Genomic DNA, 25,285 nt, shown 5'->3' with positions numbered 1-25,285 from the left:
ATAAACACCACAGGGACACACAACACATCTGCAAATGTGTATTCAACTCAAGTTAAATCAAAAGGTGTAGGAAATGCCAGGCAGCTGAAAAATTGAGGTTATCTAATAGACTCCCACAATACATTATCAAAATACATCAAAGGAGGAAGGAATAAAACAGAGATGAGCAACAGGAATGAAGGTAAAAAATGAAAGGAGAGAGAAGAAAACTGGCTTTTGCCATTCCTAGGCCACATACTGGTTTGTTCAAATTTCACCTAAATAGCTTAAAACTGATCAGTTATGAAAGATCAGTAGACAATAAAGTATTTAACCAGATAAACAAATGAACTAAAATAAAGTACATATAACCGTACATGGGATGGAAATGGAGAATAACTTAATGTCATATACCTTGGAGAAATGTATCCTTCTTAGAAATCAGACGTCTGGAGTGGTTAAAATGCAGTCAGAGAAACTTCACTATTGAGAAGAACATGTACTTTTCCACGTTCCCTTGAATCCATGCAAGTGAGCCTGGGACTACAGGGGGGCAGCCAATATTTCAGGATCCCCCACTGAAGGTTTAGTTCTCTGAATAAGTACAAAGGGTCTCCCATCGATTAACAAAAATGCATGAGGAGGCAGAAGGAAAGAGGGAAAGCACCTCTGGGGCTGAAGCATTCACAAGTGAATGTAAGAGATTCTAGCTAGAATGGCCTGTCAGCCCACCCCCAGTTTTCTCTACAAAACATGACACACAGATCCTTCCACCACATCCAAAGGTTCCCCAGAGGCCTCCAAATCAGGGTCAATGAGAATATTCTGGCACAGGTAGGAACTGGAGGGGGGGATGGATGGGAATTCTTGCAAGAGGTCCTCAAGTCTAAGAGGTTCCCCCAGGCAAGAGCCCTGCAAGGGGCAGAGGAGGTGGGATCACAGCCGGAGTTTCACACTTGTCACCATCCCAAGGTCTAGCTTCTTAGAAACTATACACTGGCAAAAAGTCCTCCTATTCCCTCCGTTTTCCAAAATCTGGGGGCTGTCAGGATCCTGAGCTCACAGGAGACTCTTGTGGACTCCTAGATCTTCCCTGAGAAGCTTGCTCTGAATGACTAGATACTGAAAAAAAATCATATGTCTTCCTATCTCTCTATGGTGCTCAGAGAATGCACTAATCCAGGGGAGCACGACATTGTGCTGAGAGGTTATATATATTTAACAGTACTTGAAAATCGAGCACATCTATCACTCTACCCTAGAGGGAAAGTTTTTTTTTCTTAAATATTATATAACCATTAAAGTACATATAATCAGTGATATAAACTGTGAGGCAGAAGTCATAGCTTTGGTTCAATTCTTCAACATAAAAAAAACTACAAAAATTTTATCCAAATGGAAACTAAAAATCTACCACTGAAAGTAAATAATTCATGGCCCCTAAACATTTTATGCAAACTAGGTTTATCTCTGGAGTAGTTACTGGGGATCCTAATTTATCAAAGAGATAAAATCCTACTAATAGATATAAAGGGTGGAGGTAAGATAAATGCCAGTGTGCTTCCCATGAGATTAGAGACCTTGAAGATTTCGACTTGGTCCCCAATCCCTGAAAAAGAATAAAAAAGGCAGCATATGGAGAAGCCTACAGGTTTGCACACAAAAAGCCTGGTTGACTGCAATCATGAGCATTTTGAGGCACATGATAACAGAAACCCAGTCCCACTTAATGTTAAAAGCTTTATGACTATAGTTTTCAAATTAATTAACAAAGTAGAGAGACTTTACACCTGCAATGGTACATAAATTCCCCAATCACTTTCTAATTACAACAATAAGCATACTATATATTTGTGTGGGAATTTGCAGTTTATAGTTCCTTGTGCTTTGCACACTGCCTGCACTAAATAGTATTTGTTGAATAAATCTACTCAAGATGCTTCCCATAACAGTCTTATTTAATCCTCACAACAATCACATGAAACAGAAGGGCAAGAATTATTTCTGTTCCACAGGTGAAGAAACTGATGTTCAAAGACAGCATGATATTAGACTCTGACCATGTATGTGCTAAAGTACTGCTCGAAGTCCAGCCATTGTATTAACTCACTTAGTTCTCACAATATTTTAATAAGGTACATAGGAATAGTGCCCCCATTTTACAGGTAGGAAAACCAAGGCACAGAGAAGTTAAGAAACTAGCACTTAAGTATTCATTTTGGTAACTTGCATCAATTACTACTAATAATAACTAGCCCCACATACAACTCAGGCAACTGACACCAGAGTCCACACTTTTAACCACAACGCCCTGCTCGAGATTTGCCTACCTAGTAATATCTATGCTATTAGGCCTTGCCCACATAGCAAGGCAAGCCTACTCTAGGACTCCTTCTAGTGCACATCCATTCCTTCACACGTCCTGCCAGAGATTTTCTGTTTCAGTGAAGCCACTGTGGGTCTCCACAAGCCCAGCTCTCACCAGGGAGGGGATATATGTTGATGGCTAACCAAACCTTCACAGGAGCTCCTTCAGGAAGGTGATGCTAGAAGCACAACAGGCCCCAGGGAAGAGATCAACCACTGGTATACTACCTGGTATACAAAACGAAGGTGCTTACTATTGAACCAGCAGGCTCTTACTGAAGGGGGTGTGTACATTTTACCAATCTCGGGTTTTGGTTAACTTTTTATTATCACTATTCCAGGCATGTTTAAGAGCTCTTTGGTCCCATACACAGATGGGCCTCCCAGGGGAAGAAACAAACATACAGCCTGTTTCACATCATCCAGTCAGACACCTACAAACAAGAGCTTTCCTAACAAGCAGAAGGGCCTCCTAAAGGATGCTGTAGCCTACAGCCAGGTAAATACAACCAGTGTTTTTACAACTACACAACCACCTTTAAGCGTGCTCATATTTAATGCAAGGTGTCTCATGGGCCATGCAACACAAACAGATTTCTAAGTCACTCTGCAAAGAAAACAATCCTTAATTTATAAAAGATCATTTGCCCTATATTTACATTTTCTCTGGTAGGAGAAATATATCAGTAAAGCTTTTTGAGAAGATGTATCAACATGCTATTGTGATTTTCTTTCAAACATTGCCTCCATTTTCAAATATTAATATGTAATCAGACACTAAACATGTTAACAAGACGTACTTACTGATTAATTTCTTGTTTCACTTACCTATTGGATTTCTATCAAAGAACAATACTGGAGCTTTCAAAATTGACTCAAACATTTTGTTGTGCAGAGTTTGGGAAGAATTAACCAAGACGTAGAAGACCAACAGAGATCTTGCTATGCCAAAAAGGACAGTAGCTACAGTTAAACCTGAAATAAAGAAACAGTACTCAGCACAGATTTCTGCATTTTCACACACAATACTAAAGGAGGCCTGGCAGCTGATAAAGCTATTACTTATTTCATATACCAGAAAGCTAGTATATACAGTATACAGCAGAATGCATAGTACAACATTATAACTGTAGTCAGAAGATATATTTACAAAGAAGAATTAAAATAATTTATTTTGCTCTCATTGAATGGAAGCTGAAGGGGGAGAAATCAGGTATAAACTACAATTTCATCTGAAGCTTTTCCAATTCAATTAGAAATTCTATTAAAAAGTCAGAAATAAAAAAGACAATTATAAAAAGTAGTTAAAGTTCCCTTCTTCATATTCCAAATCTATTTATTAACACGTGCCCTATAATTTCAAACTGCAATATGTTTCAATGCCAGCATGTGATATTAACAGTGAATAGAAGAAATGATTTAGCATTTCCTTGTAGAAAATGCCCAAGTAGCTTTAAAGGATTTGAAAATACCATATCAAATTGCAAGAGGAAAAACCTCTTAAATAAAAAGTTGAATTGCAAGAAAATATAATAACAAATATGACAAATTATATTTTAACATATAATTAATCTAAATAAGTAGCTAATCTTCCCCTAAGTGTTCATAACGGAACCCAAGACATTTTTAAATTAACATAATTTAAATTGTATGTTTTAGTAATAAAACAAACAAGACCTACTATATATAAAAGTTAAAGTAGCTTTTCTAATATCTCTTGAACTCACAATGCTAAATAGAGTGGGCATAACTCCTGTAATAAATATTCTATCAAGTAATTTTTTTCCCCTTCAGATGACACATCATTGTTATTTAAACTGTGAAAGCAGCTCAAAATCCTAAATTCCATCAATAGGCATTTTCCTCAGTCTAGAATTCTACATGAATATAAATAGAATCATTTCTCTTCTTCCTTTAGATCTAATGTAGACAGTAAACAGCTAATGGGTTCAGATTTCTTAGCAACTAATCAGTGAAATAAATACCAAATGTAAATGAGTGGGTTTTTACAAAGATAACTCACTCTGTCTTTGAGAAAAGCTTGTATGAATGTTTCCTGTAGAAATGTTTAAAATTTTAGATGAGGATTTTCTTTTAAAAGTATGTAACGCTACGTATATTCCCAGCACTCCTACAAAAACAGAGTGCTGTGTGTTAGTATTAGCTGGGCAAGCCAAATGTTAAATTAATCACACAGTTGGGAAGGCGATAACATTGTGATCTTGGGGTAAGAAAAAGGAGGAATCCTGACTCCCAGACACGGGATTTTTCCCTGCTTAGTTTCCGTCTTAAGTAATTAGTGAAGCCCAAGAGATGAGCAGTTTGGTGACGGGAGCTTTGCATACCTGTGAGGGAATAATGCTTTTATTTTTGGGTGCTTTGCTTCCAGAGGATTGCATCCAAGTTAAATAAAAGCTGGGTTTATTCAGACAGAATTGGAACAATCCAAACCACAGGGTGGAGATCCGTTTCTAATCCCCTTGCCCATCCATATAATGATATAAGAGTCAGCTAAAGCAACCTATTAGAATAGACAATAGCCACAAATTTCCAGTGGCTGCCTTTCTGAACGCTCAATCCTGGTTTAACTTTCAAAATCCAGTACAGAGCAAATTAAGAGTCTTCATTCACCTCTTTCTTCTGGTAGATTTAAAAATAATTATTCTAATTAATTCAGAGTAAATGCGACTCAGACTCTTAATCTGTTAAGACACTACTGAATTACTCCTGGAAGCCCTAGTTACTCACACAGGCTCATTGTAAGCACCTCAGACTCTTGTATAATAGACCAAATGATTAAACTTTACCTGAATAAATTCCTAAGTACCAGTTAAGATCTAGCTTCTCGGTTACATTTCCTTTTCCATTTACAGTGACATTCAGTGCACTCTGTTTATTTGCCCTATGGAACAGGGGAGAAAACAGGTTAAGCAATAGATAGGGTCTAGATAAATTTTTTTTTAATTAACCTCAATTTGGGAGAAATGCTTTATGCTGGAAAACGATTCCCAGCTTACATAGGTATTTGTACATCCAGCTTATAAAAAATTCAATTTGAATTGTGACTTTCAGTTCTCAAAATTGTCTGTGAACATGCTGCCGAGGATCAGACATGGGTAGAGCCCATTATGGGTCACACTCCACCAGCAAGAACTTTAATTTTTCTTCAGGTTAAACTAAGCGAGGATTAGACGTGAAGGATGAACAAACTCCATCTCTCCCCAATTCTGCGGAAAAGTGAGGCTTCCTATTGATTTTATGGTACTTGAAGACAGACCAGAAATAGCTCACCAGTAGGAAAGCCACCAATCTTGAAGAACATAGGCAACCTAGAGTAGAGAAACAAACAAACAAAAATCAAACCTCGGCATTACTTACCAACTCCAAACACTTAATCACCAAAATAGATCATCCAAAGTCTCCACAAAAGCGAGAAGGACCCTCTGCTTCAGGTCATGCCAAGCCCAACTTCCCAGGTCACAAGAGATTGAGTAAATGCATGACAATAAATCTTTGAAAGATATCCTTTAGAATTTTCTAAGTGCTTTTTGTAATGTACATGCAATACCGGTAATCACTTATTTTGTTCTCTACAGCACTTTTCAGAGCAAACCCATGTGAATTGCAAAATGCAGCAAAAATAGTAAAAACATGATACTGTGATTATCGATCCAAGGGCACAAAACAAAAAACATTCCATTATTTACCAGAGCTGCGATGTTTAGCAGGATAAGGAAAATGATGATACACCAGTGAGCACCAGCTGCAAAGTAATTCTTGTAGACCTTAAGACCAACATTTCCTTTGGAACGGCTCTCCTCTGAGAGTGTGACCTGCATATTCTCGAGCTGTGAAGGAAAAAAGGCAGAAAGAGACCAAACTCAAAAACATTTCAATGTTTAACAATGCACTCTGTTGGCAAAGCTGTGGAAAAACAGGCACATCTCAGACACTGTTGGCAGGCATGCAAAATGGTACATCTCTTATGGAGAAGAATGTGGCAATATCTAGCCAAACCATACATGCATTTATCCTTAGTCCCAGCCACCCCATATCTAGAAATCTCTAAGAAATAAATAAATACCATTCGCACAGGTTTATTCATTGTGGCATGGCTTTTGTTCAAATACAACATCATGATTTCCAACACACGCCCAACATCCCCGATTCAAGCATCAAAGATGAAGCTTGTTCCAAAATACCATACAAAATGATCTGAAGCTAATGAGTCATTCTGCATGATCTGTGTCACCCAGTGATAGAAACATAAACATTGAATGGGCTCAAAATGTTAGCCAAACGCAGTAACTGAGTTTAAATAGTGAGTTTGTGTAATAAGAGTCTGGACAGAGAGGGACAGCTTATCATCCAAACCTATTTGGTTCCTGAGTTTCAGAGTGATTCCTGAGAGTCTGGAATGGGAGGGATTGATACAAGCGTTTACCAGAATCGGCAAGGCTCCAGGGTTTGGATAGTGAGGAATACCTATATATATATATGTATTTTTTTAGGGAGCTCTAGTCCATTTCTGTCCGGATGACCGAGGATGTATTATAGATTCGTAAGATTGGAAGATGTGCATGGCTCTATGCTGGCCACTGGGATTCAAAAATGAAAAATACATGGTACCTGTCTTAAAGGATAAGAAGGGAAGGTGGAAACTAACTCTAAAGCATCTACTTTGTGCCAGGGACTGTTAGGTCCTTGCACATGCTATTTCTGGCCTATCAGAAACCATCTGACAACTGGGCAAAATAATACCACCAGCCACCTGCAGTGCCAAAGCATCCTGACATACAGGACAAGTAGCTGATTTAACATGGGCCACGGCAGGACTCGGTCTAGAAGTGTCTTCAAATTAAATCTCTGGATACAAAAGGGAAGCCTGGGACTACCAGAGGAAATAGGATTTACCTATGGTGAATTCAAGAGCTCGAATATCAGTGTGAGTCACATAAATGTTTGGAACTTCTAGTGGCACATCCAGTACCAGTCTCCATGAGAATCACAACCCCATACCCAAGGATAACTCAAATCAGGATTGCTCCTCTTCATTCTCTATCAATTCTGCCAATTCCACTGAAGAAGGCCTTGAGGCCCCAGAATCTACTTTGGGACAAGCAAAGACATTGCAGAGTGCACTGGAGACCCATGAGGTCACTAAGGCCCAACAAAACCAGAGCATGTTCTAAGATGAGGACTCACAGCTTGGTCCTCTGGAGTGCCCTCTTTCAATGAGGGTCTGGAAGACTGCTGAGACCAAACTGAAGACTCCGAGAAGGTACGATTCCTCAGCGTGGGAGTCCCTGGAATTGGAGATTGTTCAGTTTCCTCATTTTCCTTTTTCAAAAGGGAACCAAAATCCACCCCAGATTTCAGAAACTCGGTGTAAGTCCCCTTTTGCATCATTACACCCTAAAATAAAAACAAAGAATGAGAGTCATGCATCTGCATCTGAAGATACTAATCTAATCCAATACTTTAATACTACTAATCAAGAAAAGTTAACTGTTCTTAAATTATGATACTCTAAAGAAAATTATCCTTAGCTCTGGAATTCTGCTTTGTAAATCCAGCCCAAGTTAGCTCAACACATAATAATAACCAAGCATTCTGTTCTCTGCCAAACCTTTGGTTAAGTGCTGGGAGATAGAAAAGAAATGTACAATCATATGCTTGAAGTGGAGGTCACTGTCATAAATACCATGCGCATTTCAGGAAGCTGGTGGGAGTATCAGTACACACAGTCTTCCTAGACAATGTGGAAATTGAGATAAGCCTTTTGGTATAGGCGACTTAACAGAATTAAAACTTATTTAATGCAAAGTTTGGGTGGGTGGGATATTCCAGACAGGAAACAAAAGACTGAGAAGGAGGTGGGCACAAGCATGTCTCCCTAGGTAAGTCACACCACAAAGCTCTGCTGACCATGTGCCACACGTCCCCACTGGGCCAGGACGCCTGGGAACTAGTCCTGGACACAGAACACATGTGATGCATTTTCATGGTCTTTTCTCTGAAAACTGCCCTGCAAACCAGGAACTCCATGACCAAAATTTCAACATTTCACATGACATTTCATTGCAGACTCTACTCCTTAAAAAGTTATATAAAATAAAGTGGGAATATATTCACGATCTTTTCAACCCATGAAACAAGACTCAGTTGAGTGGCAAACAAATATTAGGCAAAATTAAAGGATACAAAACAAATAAGAGAAGAGCAGTTCTGGTGAAGACAGATTGGGGGGAAGGTGGCCCAAGGCTACCCAATGATGCCATTGGGTTTTATGGAACAGTTGGTTAACAGTAGAATTAGAAAATTATTAGTGATGCAATGTGCCTTGTTCCAAGGAGGAGGCAAAATCCACATATCTTATTTAATGAAATTACCACTTTCCTTAGTATCTGTGAGATACACAAGAAAACTACTACTGGTATAATCATTTTATTCAAAGCCAAGCACTGACAACTCAGAGAGGGGAGGAAAGGGACAGTCACTCAGCTCTGCTGTTAGGGGTCAGGCAAACTGTAAAGACGGGTCTCAACTCATCTAGAGGTGCCCACTGGTGGGCAACTAGGGTGACATCATCAAATTAAGCAATAAGGGGACAACAAGACATCTAGAAGCTAGTTAAACAGGGTATTCTATCCCCCACTTTTTCTGTACTCATATTGCCAGCATTCAGGGTTTAGCACACACTAAGTTTCAGCCCTCTCCTCCTAAGACTAATGTTTTCAAAAGTTTGAGGAGTGGGCTCCCTATTCCTGGAGAGCTGGGAAGGAACAGACACATGGAACTGCTTCTAAAGGAGTGGGGCTTCTGGCCTTTTCATCATCTTTCTTAGGGCAGAAACTCAAGATGTAGGTTCAATGGACGGATTCTTTTCTCTTCTTTAGTAGCCATGCTAAACAGCAGAGAGGGATTTAAAAAATCAATTTCTGCCAAGAACGCTGCTAGCATTATACATCCCATTTGTTGCACTAATGTAAGATGTATCTCGCCCTGAGAATAGGACAAGTGGATCTGAGGAACTGCTAATATTCATTTTGTTATTTCTATTGTTTTACCAAGAGAAATATTAAATGTTTGAAGAATGTTAAAGAGGTTAACACCTGCAATGAGGGGTTTGACCAAAGGCATACCTGAATAGACAAGGCTTAAGACTGGGGTGCTAAGCCAAACAAACCAAAGAACAATACATCAAAATTAAGCCTGATGAATTTTCAAACCTAAACCTTGCTTTTGCTACCTGCAGCAGAATTATGTGCCCTAATTTAGACATGTTCTTAATCTTTTTTTCTTTTTAAGATTTTATTTATTTATTTCTCTCCCCTTCCCCCCGCCCCAGTTGTCTGTTCTCTGCGTCTATTTGCTGCGTGTTTTTCTTTGTCCGCTTCTGTTGTTGTCAGAGGCATGGGAATCTGTGTTTCTTTTTGTTGCGTCATCTTGTTGTGTCAGCTCTCTGTGTGTGCAGTGCCGTTCTTGGGCAGGCTGAACTTTCTTTCACGCTGGGCGGCTTTCCTTATGGGGCGCACTCCTTGCGCGTGGGGCTCCCCCACGCGGGGACACCCCTGCATGGCAGGGCACTCCTTGCACACACCAGCACTGCGCGTGGGCCAGCTCCACATGGGTCAAGGAGGTCCGGGGTTTGAACTGTGGACCTCCCATGTGGTAGATGGACGTCCTAACCACTGGGCCAAGTCTGCTTCCTGTGTTCTTAATCTTAATCCACCTTCCTGTGGCTGTAAACAGGCTCTCTTGGAGATGTTCTTTTAAGATAAGATGTGGCCCAACTATACGAGGAGGGCCTTAATCCCACTGGAAGCCAGAGTGAGAGAAAACAATCGGGAGGAGCCAGAGTCAGCGGGACCCAGAAGTCAATGGGACTCAGAGGAGAAAGGAGAAGGCATCACCATGTGATTTGAGGTGCAGACGCAAGGCAAGGAGCCTCAAGGACTGCCAGCAAGTAGCTCCAGAACGTTACAGATTTTGGGAGAAAACACTGCCTTGCAGACTTCTTGATTTCTGACTTCTCCTGGCTTCAAAACTAAGCAATGAATTCCCTTTGCATAAGCCAACCATCGTGTGGTATTCTCCATAGCAGTCTGGTAAACTAACATACAAGCCTGAGCCCCTACTTCTATCTGGGTGGACAACGATGACTATAACTCATCTCCTTTTGCTTCTGCTATTGCACCTCTTTTAAAAACACAAATCAGATTCTATTGCTTCCCCTGCTCTGGACACACCAATGGTTTCCATCACACTTCCAGGTCCACTGCCTAACATTCGGAGCCCATGTCCAAGCACCACCACGCCAGCTTGCTGGCCTCAGCCTTGCTGACCTGGCCATTCCTCCATCATGCCAGTTTAGTTCCTTCCTTGGTGCCCACTGCTTCACATGTTCCTCTCACAGGTGACTGCATGGCCAGTGCCTTCCTGTCACTTGGGTCCCTGTGAGGTGTCACCTCCTCAGGGAGCACTTTCCTGATACCAACCCCTCCCTCACATCTCCTTCATTGCATCTACCCTATTATGGCTATAAGCCCTACGACAGCAAGGACTTTGTCTTATTTTGAGCTATGCCAAACACTCAGCACAGCCTTGCACACGTTTTGGCCACTCAGGATATATCTGAGGATGAGACTAAGTAACCAGCCAAACCAGGCGAGTGGGTGCCTCACCAGGAGCTGTTCAGCTATCCAGCTGGGTTTTGGTTATTAACGAAAGGCACTCTTTGGGTAAACTGTGTATGATAATCAAAAGAATATAAATATGTCCTGATAATTGTAATTACCAAACAATATACTTTGACTTAAATCATGAAACAGGGAAACAAAAAGTTCCCCAAAAAAAGATTAGGGAAACAAAAAGTTCCCAAAAAAGTAAGATTGCTATCTTTAAGAATTTCCATAGAATTGGTATAATTTAGCAACTTTGACATAGCAATTTTATATACTTTGGGAGTTATATAGTTTAGAATGAAATGAAAACATTTCTACAGGTGTTTAGAATTAGTCCTCAAAGGTACATTTATCAGCTCCAAAAAGATGAACAAGATGTACTGAGGAAGAAAAGGGAGTTTCTTGTGAAGCCCTGTTAAGAGACCTGTCCTTCCATATATCCAAATAGTAGTGAATTCTGTGGATTGGAAGAGATTACTTACATCTTTCAATATTAGAATCTGACTCGCAGCTTTTAGGTACTGCAACTGATGGGTCACTAAAATTGTGATCTTCTCATGCAAAGTTTGACAAATGCACCTATAAATGTAAAACATATAGTAAGCAAAATGACATTAAAGGGGACACTCCAAATTGAATAACATGCATTTCTGAAACCATAAAGAGACAAAGACAACAAATAGTCAAAGATCTACAGCTTAAATACAAATATAAATGCAAACTAAATACAAATATAAATCAATGAAATTTATTAAATCTGCAATTTCCCTAGCAGCAGATGTGAGCCTTGTTCTACTTAAATTCTAAAAAGCAGGCCAGCAAAGAGTGCAGGTTACTGATAATTTTTTTTCTAAAGCAGTAATTATTTGTACATTTCATACTACAAAACAATTGAAGACAATACTGAGATTCCACAACCTGACTTAACAAAAATACCAATTATTTTATTCCCAGGGTAGGAGTGGGGGAGCTCTGTGTCATATAAAGAATATGTGACAGTTTCTAGGTGATTATTCATAATGTACATATTAACAACAACCAAAAAAAAGGGCTTTAGATTCTCAGTAACCTTTGCCAGATTGTATATCTACAGCCTTCTTTTTAAATAATATTAGATACAAAACTATATTAGTGAGGCTTTAATCAGTCTCCACAATACTCCCCATCCCACCTAGAAAGTAAGTCTTCTTTCACTACGACTAAATATCTTCCAAATATGAAATGAAAAAAGCAGGTTGCAAATGGTCCAAATCACAGTGGAAATCATCCAGTGGCTCAGAGGACCTGCCAGCTCTCTTCAGGATGGAAGCTTGGCGTTTTCACAGTAAGCCCTCAAGGGCTCCGGGAGCTCCGTCCAGCCCCCAGGGAGCAGTGGTCTGCAGCCCCTCCAGGAAAGCCAGCAGCCAGCGTGGGGCCCAGGGGCCACGGGCAGGACTACTGGCATGTACTCTGGTTCCCAAGTCCTTTGTGGAGCCAATCTCAGGAACACGGGACACAGGCTGCATGGTCAGACCAGGGGTTCTGGAGGCAGACAGGGGAGCATTCAAATCTCTGCACTACCACTTACCTGCCTGACTAGCAAGTTACTCAACATCTCTGAAAACTTCAGTCTCTTCATCTGAAAACAAGACAGTATCTACTGCTAGGCACATTATGAGAAACAAAAGCACTAATCAGTAAAAAGGGCCAGCACAGAACTGAGGCACAGGAAATGTGAGTTCCAGCCTCCACTCTTCCCCTACCCAACAATGGCCTTTTGCTTGGATTTTGGATTGCAAAGTCCTCAGGGGATTCTTTTGAGATTGGGCCTATAATCAGAACCAAGAACTAAGGATGTAGAGCCACATAATATCGCTTTATTCTTTAAGTCCAAGGATTAATTTTTCCCTTTTGACATGTCTTAGAGTTTGTCTTATTTCATGCCTAAGTTTCTTGACCACATAAACCCCTTTTCTGGTTTAATACTAAAGCTTTTAATGGAATTGTCCTTAATTCAAAATCGCCTGCCTTTAATTCCTTTATATCACTATCTGACAGCAGACATTAATCAAATCTGATTAGTTGCGATGTCCAACATGAGGTCACCTCAAAAGTTTCCAAATGTCTTCTTCCTAACATCTCCCATCATACAAGAGGTAATGCAAAGAAGTACACTGGTACTATCAGTTGACAGTTTTAAAATTTTCCTAAATCATGCTTTTATTAAAGTTTTAAAATTTTCCTAAATCATGCTTTTATTAAAATCTCCAGGAAAATACTCTATTTTCCTAATAAAGTATTAAAAAGAATTGATTCAGCAATCACTTATTCAATTCTTATCCTATATAAACTGTGTTAAGAGCTGACACATACTTTGATGGAAGTAATAAAAATAAGAAAGGCAAAATCACTACCTTCATTAAGTCAACAAATATTTATCGAGCAGCGACAAAGTGCTACAAACCACTAAGCATTGTTCTGAGTGATACGCAGGTCAATAAAACAGACTACAGTGCCAGGTATCCTTTAGAGGGAAGAATACTGAACAAATACAGAAACTGCACGTGAGGCAGTGGTGTGTGCTGTGAAGCAGCAGCAAGCAGAGGGGAGCTACTTTAGATGGAGTGGCCAGGAAAGGCCTCCCCAAGGTGACATCTGAACCATGAGAAGATCTGGGGGAACATTCTGGGAAGAAAATGTAATGGCTGAGGAAGAGACATGCCATACAAAGGCGCCTTTACGGAGCTCACAGTTTAGTTGCACGGGGGGTGAGGGGCAGCAAGAGGCAAGTAAATAATCCAGTTGGGAAGACGGGAAAGGCACAATTCCCCTGAGGTGGCTGGGGGAGAGGCGGGAAGGCTGGGTCTGACTTGCTGTCCTCCTCCTTTGGCCTGGCACTGTCCCCTGGCTCTCAGGCAGAAGGAGCGATATGTGTACAGGAAGGCAGGGGTGATAAAGCACGCCTCGTCCGGGGCATCCCACCGAAGGCAGCCTGGTAGCCAGATGGGGTTTGTGTAGGGAAGTGCTGGAGAGGTGAACGGGGGCAGACTGCAAAGAACCTGTACATTCTGAGGCCTCTGGGCTGCATCCTGAAGGGGAAGGGGAATCTGTGAAGGGTGGAAGCAGGGAGCGTGAACTGGGCAGGAAACAGTATCCGAGACCTGATTAGGGCACAGGGGTCTGAGGATTTGGGGTTTTCTAAAATACGACAAGATCCACAGTTAGAAGCAGATCAGATGGGCAGCTGTTAATCTAAAGGACCTTAACATTCCTTATATTATAGAACTCATCTAATGGTTAAAACATATGGTTGTAAAATCCGCACACTTTAATAACCTAGGATATACATTTGTGTTTGAAAACCACTAATGGCAAATAGAAGTGTAAATTCATTCATTTTTAATACAAAACACTTCACATCTCTAAGCTTCAACACAACCGCCATCTTTCATAGCATATTGTTCAATCCAATTTTCTAACTCGTTGAAAACATTCTCCAGTTGCTGCTGAGTGATTTCCTAAATTGCATTCGTGCTCCCTGCCCTAAGTTTCCCCAAAGAATGTGGTTCTGATTAGCAAACAACAATTTTAACAAGCTTGCTTCTATCAAGTGTATATCCAAAGTCATTAAACCTTAAAGGTGCGAAGGGACTTTATAAATACCTCCAGTGTTCAAAGAAAAACTTGGGAGAGCTTTTGTGATAGGCATACTTACACGTGGCAATTAGAACGTCTTTCGCTCTCCTCCACAGTGACACTGTTGTAATGGCCCACCATTCTCTGAGTGTTCTTTGAGTGATGGTGAATTTGTGCTGACTCACACAGAGTGCAGATATTTGTGCATTCGGGGTGGAGAGGTGAGGGGTGGGATGAGGGAGGCTGAGCTACTCGTGATGCCACAGAGGAGGATGGGGAATCTGTTTCAGCATCAGCACCCTAACAATGAACTCATCCAAGCCGCAAGGGTAATTCTCCGCTTATGGGGAAACATCGCCAAGCTACAGATCAGGAGGAGGAGATAAAGGCAATGCCAAGTGGTCACCCGGGCCTGCTCTCTTCGTTCAAGAAGATGCAGTTCTCTTGTGCACAGTTTACCCACACATTCTGCTCACAAACACTAAGGAATCAGTCCAGTGACTCGTGTTTAGTGGACGACCAGACGTGTCTTAGCCCCTAGCATCCAGAACCTTACTGTGAGCACATCCAAATGTCTCTTGTACACTCCAGCCTCCACTTTGAGGAAGACTTGCCTAATTGTAGTTCTTTTCATGTGCTCTGCTTGTTTGCACCTCCACACCTTGGCTTGAAGGAACTCAATCCAATTCTCAGCCTCTGCAAATCAACTGCATCCAGTCCACATGAGCTTTCCAACTTAAGCCGAATGTCTACAGTCACCCACTTCTACCTCCACTTATCAATTATCATCCTATATCGAACCCCTTTAAGCCCTGGGTATACTAAACTTTCCCTTGCACTTCTCTTGACAAATTTGGTGAAGAAACATATTCTTTAAGGGCAAGAATAAAATCCTAACTTTTCTCCTTTACCATGCCCAGTGGTCCTTCACTTCTCCATGCTTAGTGTCTGCCTTTGTAAAATAAGGCATCTTGCACATTAACAGGTGTAAGAGCATCTCTATCCTTGCACCCAGTTAGATCTCCACAAATGCAGCCAAAAGGACTCATTTGCCTTAACAAGGTGAACAACAGGAAGATCGCTGTGGGATGTGTCTAAATGCTGTCTCAGTGTTCACAATGAGCTCAAGAAGGCCAGCAGGAAGTGCCAGTCAGCATGCCAGGTTACGGTACATACAGTGGCTAAGCATGAGCCAAGGAAAACAAATTCCAAGCACACAAAGTAAAAGCCAGGTGTTAAGCCAGATTCTAGATACTTCAGTTTGAGTGCAAGGGAATGCTGTATTTGTGGGTCTTGAGGGTTAATTCTAATAAGAATCTCTGAAGCAATGTTTAACTACTAGTCGTAGTCTGAAACAGAACCAATCTTTCTTAAAATCTAGACATTACTAAGTATTTCCAAACATACAGAAAAACAAGTACAAACCAACAAGGACTTTCCATGAAGCCCTATGTTCCTGCAGAAAACTTTAGCTCTAAGGTGCTATAAACAAATGATGAAGGAAATGAACTGGCTGTCAAGTACGAGGTAAGTGTAACCTCCCTTGAATTCCAACTGTCAAATTACCTTCCTTCTTTCTGGATTCTGGATATAGCAAAGGTTTCTTGATAATTAACTACAAGTAACAAGGGAAAAACCTCACAAAATTTGCAATCTATTTCTTTTTCTTTTTCTTTTTTAATTTATTAAAATATATCACTCATACATAAACATACATAAACAATAAATGTATAATAGTTGTGAACTGACAAAACAAACCTATATAACACCAAACAAACATATATAATATCTCACCCTATCACCATAACTTGCATTGTTTTTAAGCCTTTTTAACTGATGATTAAAGAGCACGTCAAAATATTACTAAACAAAGTATTTTTCCCCTAACTAATCTGATTATTAACTTTGTATCATATATATATGAACATATGTAAACAATTAAGTGTATAGTAAAAGTTATGAACTTACAAAGCAAACATGCATAACATCATACAGGGGTCCCACACATCAACCCTCCACCAACACTTTGCATTGTCATGAAACGTTTGTTACAAACTATAAAAGAACACTGTCAAAATCTTACTACTAATCATAGTTCTTATCTTACATTTGCTGTGTTTTTCCAACACACCCTATTATTTTTTAAATATATTTTTTTATGACAGAAGTTGTAAACTTATAAAACAATCATGAACATGTGCAGAATTCCCAAACAACACCCCTTCATCAACACACCCGACAATGTGGTGTGTCATTTGCTACAGATAAAATAATATCATCTGATTATTGCCATGTCCATAGTGTATACATTTGGCTCACATTGTCCATAGTGCCTCAGTATCAACACAGTACATCTTTTGCATAGATGCAAGAATATTATGTTATTACTACTAACCACAGTCCACAGGTCACTCCAGCTGTATTTTTCCCATGCTTTTCCACATTCCCAACACCCTGCAGCAGTGACATACCTGCACTCTAGCTAACAAAGGACACTCTTGCATCTGTACCATCAACCACAATTCTCACCCACCTCTTGGTTTACTGTGCTATCCAGTTCCTAGATTATTCTCTAGCATTCTGTCAGTTGGCATTTACATAACTAGACTACTCTTTTCTGTCACATCCCCATTTATAAACTAGCTGTTACTCACTGTATGTTACCATCCACTGTATACATTTCCACATTTTTACAGTAAAACTAATTAAAACTTCTACATACATTAAACATCAGTAGTCCACTCAGTCCTTCTCTTATCTCCTTTAAGAATCCACCACCTACCACCAGGCCTTGAAGATATTTTCCAATAATTTCTTCTAGAAATTTCATGGTTCTTGCTTTTATTTTTAGTTTTTTGATCCATTTGAGTTAATTTTTGGATAAGGTGTGAGATAGGGGTCCTCCTTCCTTCCCTCAGCTAGGATGTCCAATTCTTTCAGCACCATTTGTTAAATGGCTTGTTCTGCCCAAGCTGTGTGGGTTTGACAGGCTAGTCAAAAATCACTTGACCATATCTGCGAGGGACTGTTTCTGAACCATGAATTTGGTTCCATTGGTCTATTGTGTCTGTCTTTAGGCCAGTATCATGTTGTTTTTATCACTATAGGTACGTATTATGATTTAAAGTCTGGAGGCGGGAAACGGACTTTGGCCCAGTGGTTAGGGTGTCCGTCTACCATATGGGAGGTCCGCGGTTCAAACCCCGGGCCTCCTTGACCCGTGTGGAGCTGGCCATGCGCAGCGCTGATGCGCGCAAGGAGTGCCGTGCCACGCAAGGGTGTCCCCCGTGCGCCCGTGAGGAGAGCCGCCCAGCGCGAAAATAAAGAAGCAGCCTGCCCAGGAATGGCGCCGCCCACACTTCCCCTACCGATGACGACAACAGAAGCGGACAAAGAAACAAGACGCAGCAAATAGACACCAAGAACAGACAACCAGGGGAGGGGGGGAAATTAAATAAATAAATAAATCTTTTAAAAAAATAAATAAATAAATAAAGTCTGGAGGCGAGGGTTCACTTTTCCTTTTTATGATGTTTCTGGCTGTTCAGGACTCCTTACCCTTCCAAATAAATTTAATGATCATGTTTTCAATTTTTTTCTTTAAGGCTGGTATTATTTTTATTGTGCTTGCATTAAATCTGTAGATCAATTTGAGTAGAATTGACATCTTAATGATATTTGGTCTTCCAATCCATAAGCATGGAATGTTCTTCCAGTTTATTTAGGGTTTTTTAAATTTGTTTAACAATGAGTTGCAGTTTTCTGAATACAAGTGCTTTCCATCATTGGTTAAGTTTATTCCTATTTGAGTTTCATCTGTCATATTTTATTTTCACCACCCCTTTGACATTTTTAGTTACTTTTCTTGATATAATCTTCATTTCTAGACTCTCTTCCAGGCCCCTCTCTCCTGTCTTTTCTTTTCAGGCTCTAACACACCCTTTAGTATTTCCTGAAAATCTGGTCTCTCGCTTAGAAATTCTCTCAGTTTCTGTTTATCTGTGAATATTCTAATTTCGCCCTATTTTTGAAAGATAGTCTTGCTGGATATAAGATTCTTGGCTGGAAGTTTTTCTCTTGTAGTATCTTAAATATATCAGACCACTGTCTTCTTGCCCCCATGGTTTCTGGTGAGAAATCAGCACTTAATCTTATTGGATATCCCTTATATGTTATCTGCTTTTCTCTTGCTGCTCTCAGAATTCTCTCTTTGTCTTTGGTCCTTGACATTCTGATGAGTATGTGTCTTGGAGTTTATGGACTTTTTTGGATGGGAGTTCGTTGTGCTTCTTGGACAGCGATATCTATGTTCTTCAAGAGGGTTGGGAAATTTTCTACCATTATTTCTTTAAATGTTCCTTCTGCCCCTTTTCCCTTCTCATCTCCTTCTGGGATACCCATGACACTTATGTTTGCATGCCTTTTGCTGTCATTTAATTCCCTGAGACCTTGTTCAATTTGTTCCATTCTTTTCTTCATCTATTCTTTTGTATGTTCACTTTCAGAGGCCATTTCTTCAAGCTCATCAATCCTTTCTCCTGCTTCCTCAAATCTGCTATTATATGATTCCAATGTTTTTTAAATTTCATTGATTGCACCTTTCATTCCCATAAGATTTGCTATTTTTCTATGTATGCTTTCAAATTCTTTGTGCTCATCCAATGTCTTAATATCCTTAATCTCTTTAGCCATCTCATTGAATTTATTAAGGAGATCTGTTTGAACATCTATAATTAGTTGTCTCAACTCCTTTATGTCATCTGGAGTCTTATCTTGCTCCTTTTTTAAAATTTATTTCTCTCCTCTTCCCCCCCCCTCAGTTGTCTGCTTTCTATGTCCATTCGTTGTATGTTCTTCTGTGACCACTTCTATCCTTATCAGCAGCACCAGGAATCTGTGTCTCCTTTTTTTGCGTCATCTTGCTGTGTCAACTCTCCATGTACCATTCTTGAGCAAGCTGCACTTTCTTTCATGCTGGGCAGCTCTCCATACGGGGTGCACTCCTTGCAGGTGGGGCTCCCCTATGCAGGGGATGCCCCTGCGTGGCATGGCACTCCTTGCACGCATCAACACTGTGCATGGGCCAGCTCCACATGGACCTCCCATGGGCCAAGTCCACTTCCCTTTATCTTGTTCCTTTAACTGGGTCATATCTTCCTGTTTCTTGGTGTGGATAGTAATTTTTCATTGGTGTCTTCGCATCTGGCTTCCTAGAGTATTTTTTCTGGGTTCAGTTTTTCTCTCTAGTATAGGGCTTCCTATCGTTTCTCCCTTGCTGGTTATGCAGTAGGAGTGAACCAGGTAGTCGGTACTGTAAGCTGTGGAGGCTCAGGCTGCTCTCGTTGCACCAAGGACCAATGAAGCTTCTTCTAACTTTCTCCCTTGCCAGGGGTAAGGACAGAGTCACAGGTGTGTGGAATAATACACGTGCAGGCCTAGGCTGTAGTTGCCCAGAGAGACTGATGAAGCTTCACATCCCTTTCTCCCCTGCCTGCAGCAGGGATGGGGCTGTAGGTGTGGGCAGTAATCTATGCAGTGCGGGTCCTGGTAGACCTCTCATTTTCAGTCTATGCCAGCCGAAGTTCCCTGCAGTTACCTGTATAGGCTGGTGCAGGGCTCCTTAGCCTCCTCCCTGTGAGCAGCGGGACTGAAGCCTAGGCAGGCTGCAGGCTGATGTGCATGAAAGAAACTCTCAGGGGAAGTGGACTTGGCCCAGCGGTTAGGGCGTCCGCCTACACATGGGAGGTTTACAGTTCAAACCCTGGGCCTCCTTGACCCGTGTAGAGCTGGCCCATGAGCAGTGCTGATGCACGAAGGAGTGCTGTGCCACGCAGCGGTGTCCCCCACGTAGGGGAGCCCCACACGCAAGGAGTGCGCCCCTTAGGGAGAGGTGCCCAGTGTGAAAGAAAGTGCAGCCTGCCCAAGAATGGCACCTCACACATGGAGAGCTGACACAACAAGATGATGCAACAAAAAGAAACAGATTCTGGGTGCCACTGATAAGGATAGAAGTGATCACAGAAGAACACACAGAGAGCAGACAACTTGGGGGTGGGGGGAGGAGAGAAATAAATAGAGAAATAAATCTTTAAAAAAAAAAAAAAGAAACTGTCAGCCTGGCTTCCCCTCAGGCTGGGGGCGGAGTACGAATGGCTGCTACTGGCCTCTTTCTGACTTGGGCTGGTTCTCACCCCAGCTGTTCCCAGGGTTATCTTTTAGCTTGCCAAGTCTCCCAATCGGTAGCTGAAATTGGCAGCCAACCAACTCCTCCTCCCAATTCTGCAATCTATTTCTTAACTCCCAAGAGCGTCTACTCTACCCACCTCAACACGCTAAAAGCACTTTCTGAATTTTCCTACCGTGACCTCACATATATGCACAATTTATGTAACATGGACTTTCTGGGGAGAAAGGGAGATGGAAACCAAAGCAAAGTATAATAAGATGAATTTTCTGTAGTACAAAGCCTTGTCGTAAGTCTACTCGCAAGGGTTCTTGGAAAGCAGAAATGACATAAAACAAGAGCAAACTTACAGTTCAAATAAGTGCCTGCTAACCTCTGCATCTACTGCACTGAGTGGATCGTCCAAGAGGTAGATGTCTGCATCCTGATACACTGCTCTGAAAAATGGAAAAAGAGTGCTTTCAAACCTCCTGACTTTCACCTATGAAGGATGAGACAACAAGGCTTAACTTGGATGTTCATTCAGAAAAAGCAAATCCAAGAAACCAAGACAAGTGCCTCACACAGCACTCCACACACACAGCAGGTGGGTTCTGTGTGCTAACTACTGCTAAAGTTTCCTCGGAGACACATGCCAAATGGCACCCCTCATGTGGTTCACCTGGCAAGATTGACCCGTGCTTTCTGTCCTCCACTCAGCGTGGTTCCCCGATCTCCTATCAGAGTTAGATCACCATCCTCCAAAAGCTGTAAATCCTACACGGAGAAAGAAAAGAAAGACATGTTCTCCTTCTGTCATGCTAAATCTTCAGCATTAATTCTTCAGAAATACACACACATTTGATCAACAGCAGTGGATATATTTCAGAGTGACCAAATTGTAACCCTATACCTTTCAGAAAACTTTTAGGGCATTTTGTTTATCTGTAGTTTTTCACATCACTGATGCATTTAACCAATTTAGCAGATATTTATTGAGGACAATAAATTTGGTAGTGAACAAAACAAAGTCTTTGTTTCCATGGTGGGAGAATGACAATATAAAAATAATTAAATTAATATGAATGTAAGTGGTGCTAAGTTCTAAGAAGAAAAGTGAAGTAGGCTTAGGGGTACAGAGGCTGATGGAGGGAAAGTCCATTTTATATGGATGGTCAGGAAGGTCTCTGACCCGAGGGATTTAAGCAGAGACCTGCCGGAAGGGTGGAGTGGGCCACGCACAGATTTGGAGAAAAAGTGTCTCATGTAGAGACGCAAAGACTGTAGAGCAGATACTTTCCCAAGATTTCAAAAAACAGCAAGAAGCCGGTAGAGCTGGAGCAGAGTCAGTAAAGAATAGTGGAAGAGGGAAGTGGATTTTGTTCGATGGATAGAACGTCCGCCTACCACATGGGAGGGCCACTGTTCAAAGCCAGGGCCTCACCCGTGTGGAGCTGGCCCATGTGCAGTGCTGATGCACGCAAGGAGTGCCGTGCCATGCAGGGGTGTCCCCTGCGTAGGGGAGCCCCATGCGCATGGAGTGCGACCCTTAGGGAGAGCCGCCTGGTGTGAAAAAAGTGCAGCCTACCCCAGGAGTGATGCCACACACAGAGAGCTGACACAGCAAGATGATGCGACAAAAAGAATACAGATTCCCAGTGCCGCTGACAAGAATGCATGCCAACACAGAAGAACACACAGCAAATGGACAGAGAGAACAGACAACTGGGGCGGGGGGGAGGGGGGGAGGAGAGACATAAATAAATCTTAAAAAAAAAAATGAATAGAGGAGAGAAGTTAGGCAGGACATGCCATGATTTCATTCCTAGTGATACTGGATTGGGGACTAGATGAGCAATGATGTGATCTGGCTCAGGGTTTTAAAGAATCGCTCTTGCCTCTCTGAGGAGAATAGGTTGTAAAGGGGCAGGGTGAAAGCAAGATCAAGTTAGGAGGCTATAGCAATAATGCAGGAAAGAAAAGTCAATGGCCAGGACCAAAGTAGCAGCAGTGAAAATGGAGAGAGGTGGGCACATTCTGGACAAATTTCAAAGGTAGAGTCTGTGATATCTAGTAATGGATGTAAGTTGTGGGAGAAAAAGAGGACTAGAATGTTTTGGGCATGAAAAAAAAAAATAGGGGCACTGTTTATCTGTTTATCAAAATAGAGAAGATGGTGGATGCTGGTTTGGAGGAAAAATCAGAGTTTGGTTATGGGCAAGTTCAGATGCCTATGGGGATCCAACCGGTGATGTCAAACTCATAGCTGGATTTGCAAGATGGAAGGTCTGTGCTAGAGATATAAACATGAGAGCTGTTAAAATATACAGATGGCTTTCAAAGCCAAAGAACTTAATTTATCATGAAATAAGTGTTTAAACCAGCCGTTTTGCTGATCTCTTCCTCAGCTTCCCACTTTTACAGGGACAACATCTGACCTAACTCTTACATTTCAGGCACAGGTCATGAGTGATAGATAAAAACATGCACAAGAAATAAGAACAGCAAGAGCAGTCTGGGCAGGGTCAACTAAAGGAAAGAAACCAGTGTGTTCGAGGGACAATGAGCAAATCTCTCTGAATAACTAGATGTTTGTTCCATGAAAACCAGAGAGAAAAGGCTAAGAATATTAAAAGTTTAATGTGAGGATCTAGGAATCTACCAAAAGTTATATGTGAATATTTAATAAATGAATCAACAAAGCATGGCAACTTTTAAAAACAACCAAAACTTCCTTCAAAATGATAGGATTCAGGATTCAGGTACATCATCCCATACTAGAAATCGTTCCTTAGATTGCCTATAATTATCACTAGACAGACCCTAGCACAGATGAGCAGAGTTTGGGGGCAGTCTCCTAAACCCAACGAGCATCGGCTAGGACGGGGACAGCAACAGCTCTTTTTGCTGATGAAGCCCTAGTTTCTCCATCCCTGCTTGGGTAAATTCAGAGAAAAAGCAAGCAGCATAATTGGGATCTGCATGATAAGCAAATTCTTTCATTTCTCTAAGTCTCAGGTTCCTCTTCTACCAAATAGGTTGGAAAAACAATTATTATTATTGGATGCTGTGATAACCAAAAGAAATAAATATATGAATACCCTCCATAAATGGAAAAAGGATAGAATGTGTTTTAATTTGCTACTTCTGATCAAACCAACAACATCCACACTGTGAAGCACAATAAACAAAGCATATAACCAAAAAGAAAAATAGAGAGTATCTCCATCATAACCCACCCCCAAAAGACCACAAAGGCACGTACAGATTACCCTACATATTCAACACTTAGGTGGATTGTATCAGAAAAACTGCAATTGCCCTAGTGAGAAAATCTGCTGTTATTTCATATTACGTCTCTGCTGCACTCAGAAGTTAATACCATCTCTTGCTTTCGATTTTCGTGAGAAACAATGAGCTGCTCTAAGTTCCCAATCTTCTGCCTGCACATAAAATGTTCAGCTGAACTCTTTTCCATTGTTGACATTCCTTGCAGTATGTTCTGCTTAGTTTTTTTCCTCCTTAACTTTATGCTGTTTTTTTTCCTTTCTCAAAATAGCATCAAGTTGCATCACAGTAATTTTAGCGATTTTCTAGGGAGGGCACTTAAGATCCACTCTTTCCTTTAGCACAGTGAGGGAATAAGAGATTGGCTCTCTCTGAGTCTGGCAGTAGTGCTTTGAGAGTGGGTGTTGACTGTGCAAACTATTTAGGGACAAGCCTCAGATAGGAAAACCATTTAAAAGGATGTAAGTCAAATCTAAGTCAGGATAATTTCCTAACCACAATTTTCTGGTTTGTTTACAGTGAAAACACGAATTGGGCATATATGACAATCCCTCCCAATGAGAGGAAAGTACTCTTTACAAGCATTGGTTACCTCTCAGTTAAATTTAACCAATTATTCCACAGACAACTGTTTTCGTTGCAAAGTGTATGTACAAACTAGAGAAAACCCAGAAAAAGGCTATGCTGGTCTGGTGCCAAAAGGCCAGATTCATATCAAGTGTACTTTAGCAGTGTGGAAACGTCGCTTAGAGATACCTGTGAGGAGGCAGGTGAAGTAACCCAGAGGAAAGGTAACAAGAGTCAGACCTGAGCTGCTGACAGAACGGCTGGGTTCCAGAGACAAACAGAAAGAAACGCATGCTTTTGTTCAGAGCTTTTGTTCTATTTTGAACTGGCCTTCTCAACACAGCCTGTCAATATCCTACTACTCATCTTTCCAGGCCCAGCTCAAACCCTCCTTTCCATGAAACCAGAAGCCATGTCTTTTTCTAATTGGTTCCCAAGTCTTTGTTTGTAATTCTCATGAAGGACTCCCCTTATTCTGCTTTACAATTCTTGTATGCACAGCTTCTCTGCCTATTAGCTCCTTGACAGTAAAAACTACGCATCACGCGCCATTCTAGATGATTCATGTATAGGATCTCTAATCCTCATGACAATCTGCAAAGTATTTTCCCCATTTCAC

The 25,285-nt window shown here is 41.1% G+C and overlaps 1 protein-coding gene across 2 annotated transcripts in view; it reads right to left on the bottom strand.

Moving 5' to 3' along the window:
* Positions 1-25,285, bottom strand: part of ABCC4 (ATP binding cassette subfamily C member 4 (PEL blood group)) — a 292,359-nt gene that overhangs the window by 130,281 nt on the left and 136,793 nt on the right. For both annotated transcript variants that reach the window (XM_058276501.1, XM_058276502.1), the window contains 8 exons: positions 21,494-21,588; positions 21,183-21,269; positions 11,516-11,612; positions 7,552-7,761; positions 6,054-6,194; positions 5,638-5,675; positions 5,154-5,248; positions 3,175-3,321 (listed from right to left, as the gene is read on the bottom strand). In XM_058276501.1, the coding sequence (XP_058132484.1) occupies positions 3,175-3,321; positions 5,154-5,248; positions 5,638-5,675; positions 6,054-6,194; positions 7,552-7,761; positions 11,516-11,612; positions 21,183-21,269; positions 21,494-21,588 (910 nt within the window). The remainder of the gene's footprint in view (positions 1-3,174; positions 3,322-5,153; positions 5,249-5,637; positions 5,676-6,053; positions 6,195-7,551; positions 7,762-11,515; positions 11,613-21,182; positions 21,270-21,493; positions 21,589-25,285) is intronic.

The sequence above is a fragment of the Dasypus novemcinctus genome, chromosome 15 (assembly GCF_030445035.2).
Source record: "Dasypus novemcinctus isolate mDasNov1 chromosome 15, mDasNov1.1.hap2, whole genome shotgun sequence".
NCBI lineage: Eukaryota > Metazoa > Chordata > Mammalia > Cingulata > Dasypodidae > Dasypus > Dasypus novemcinctus.
The sequence above is the reverse complement of the archived record's forward strand: the minus strand, read 5'-3'. Positions and strand labels throughout refer to the sequence as shown.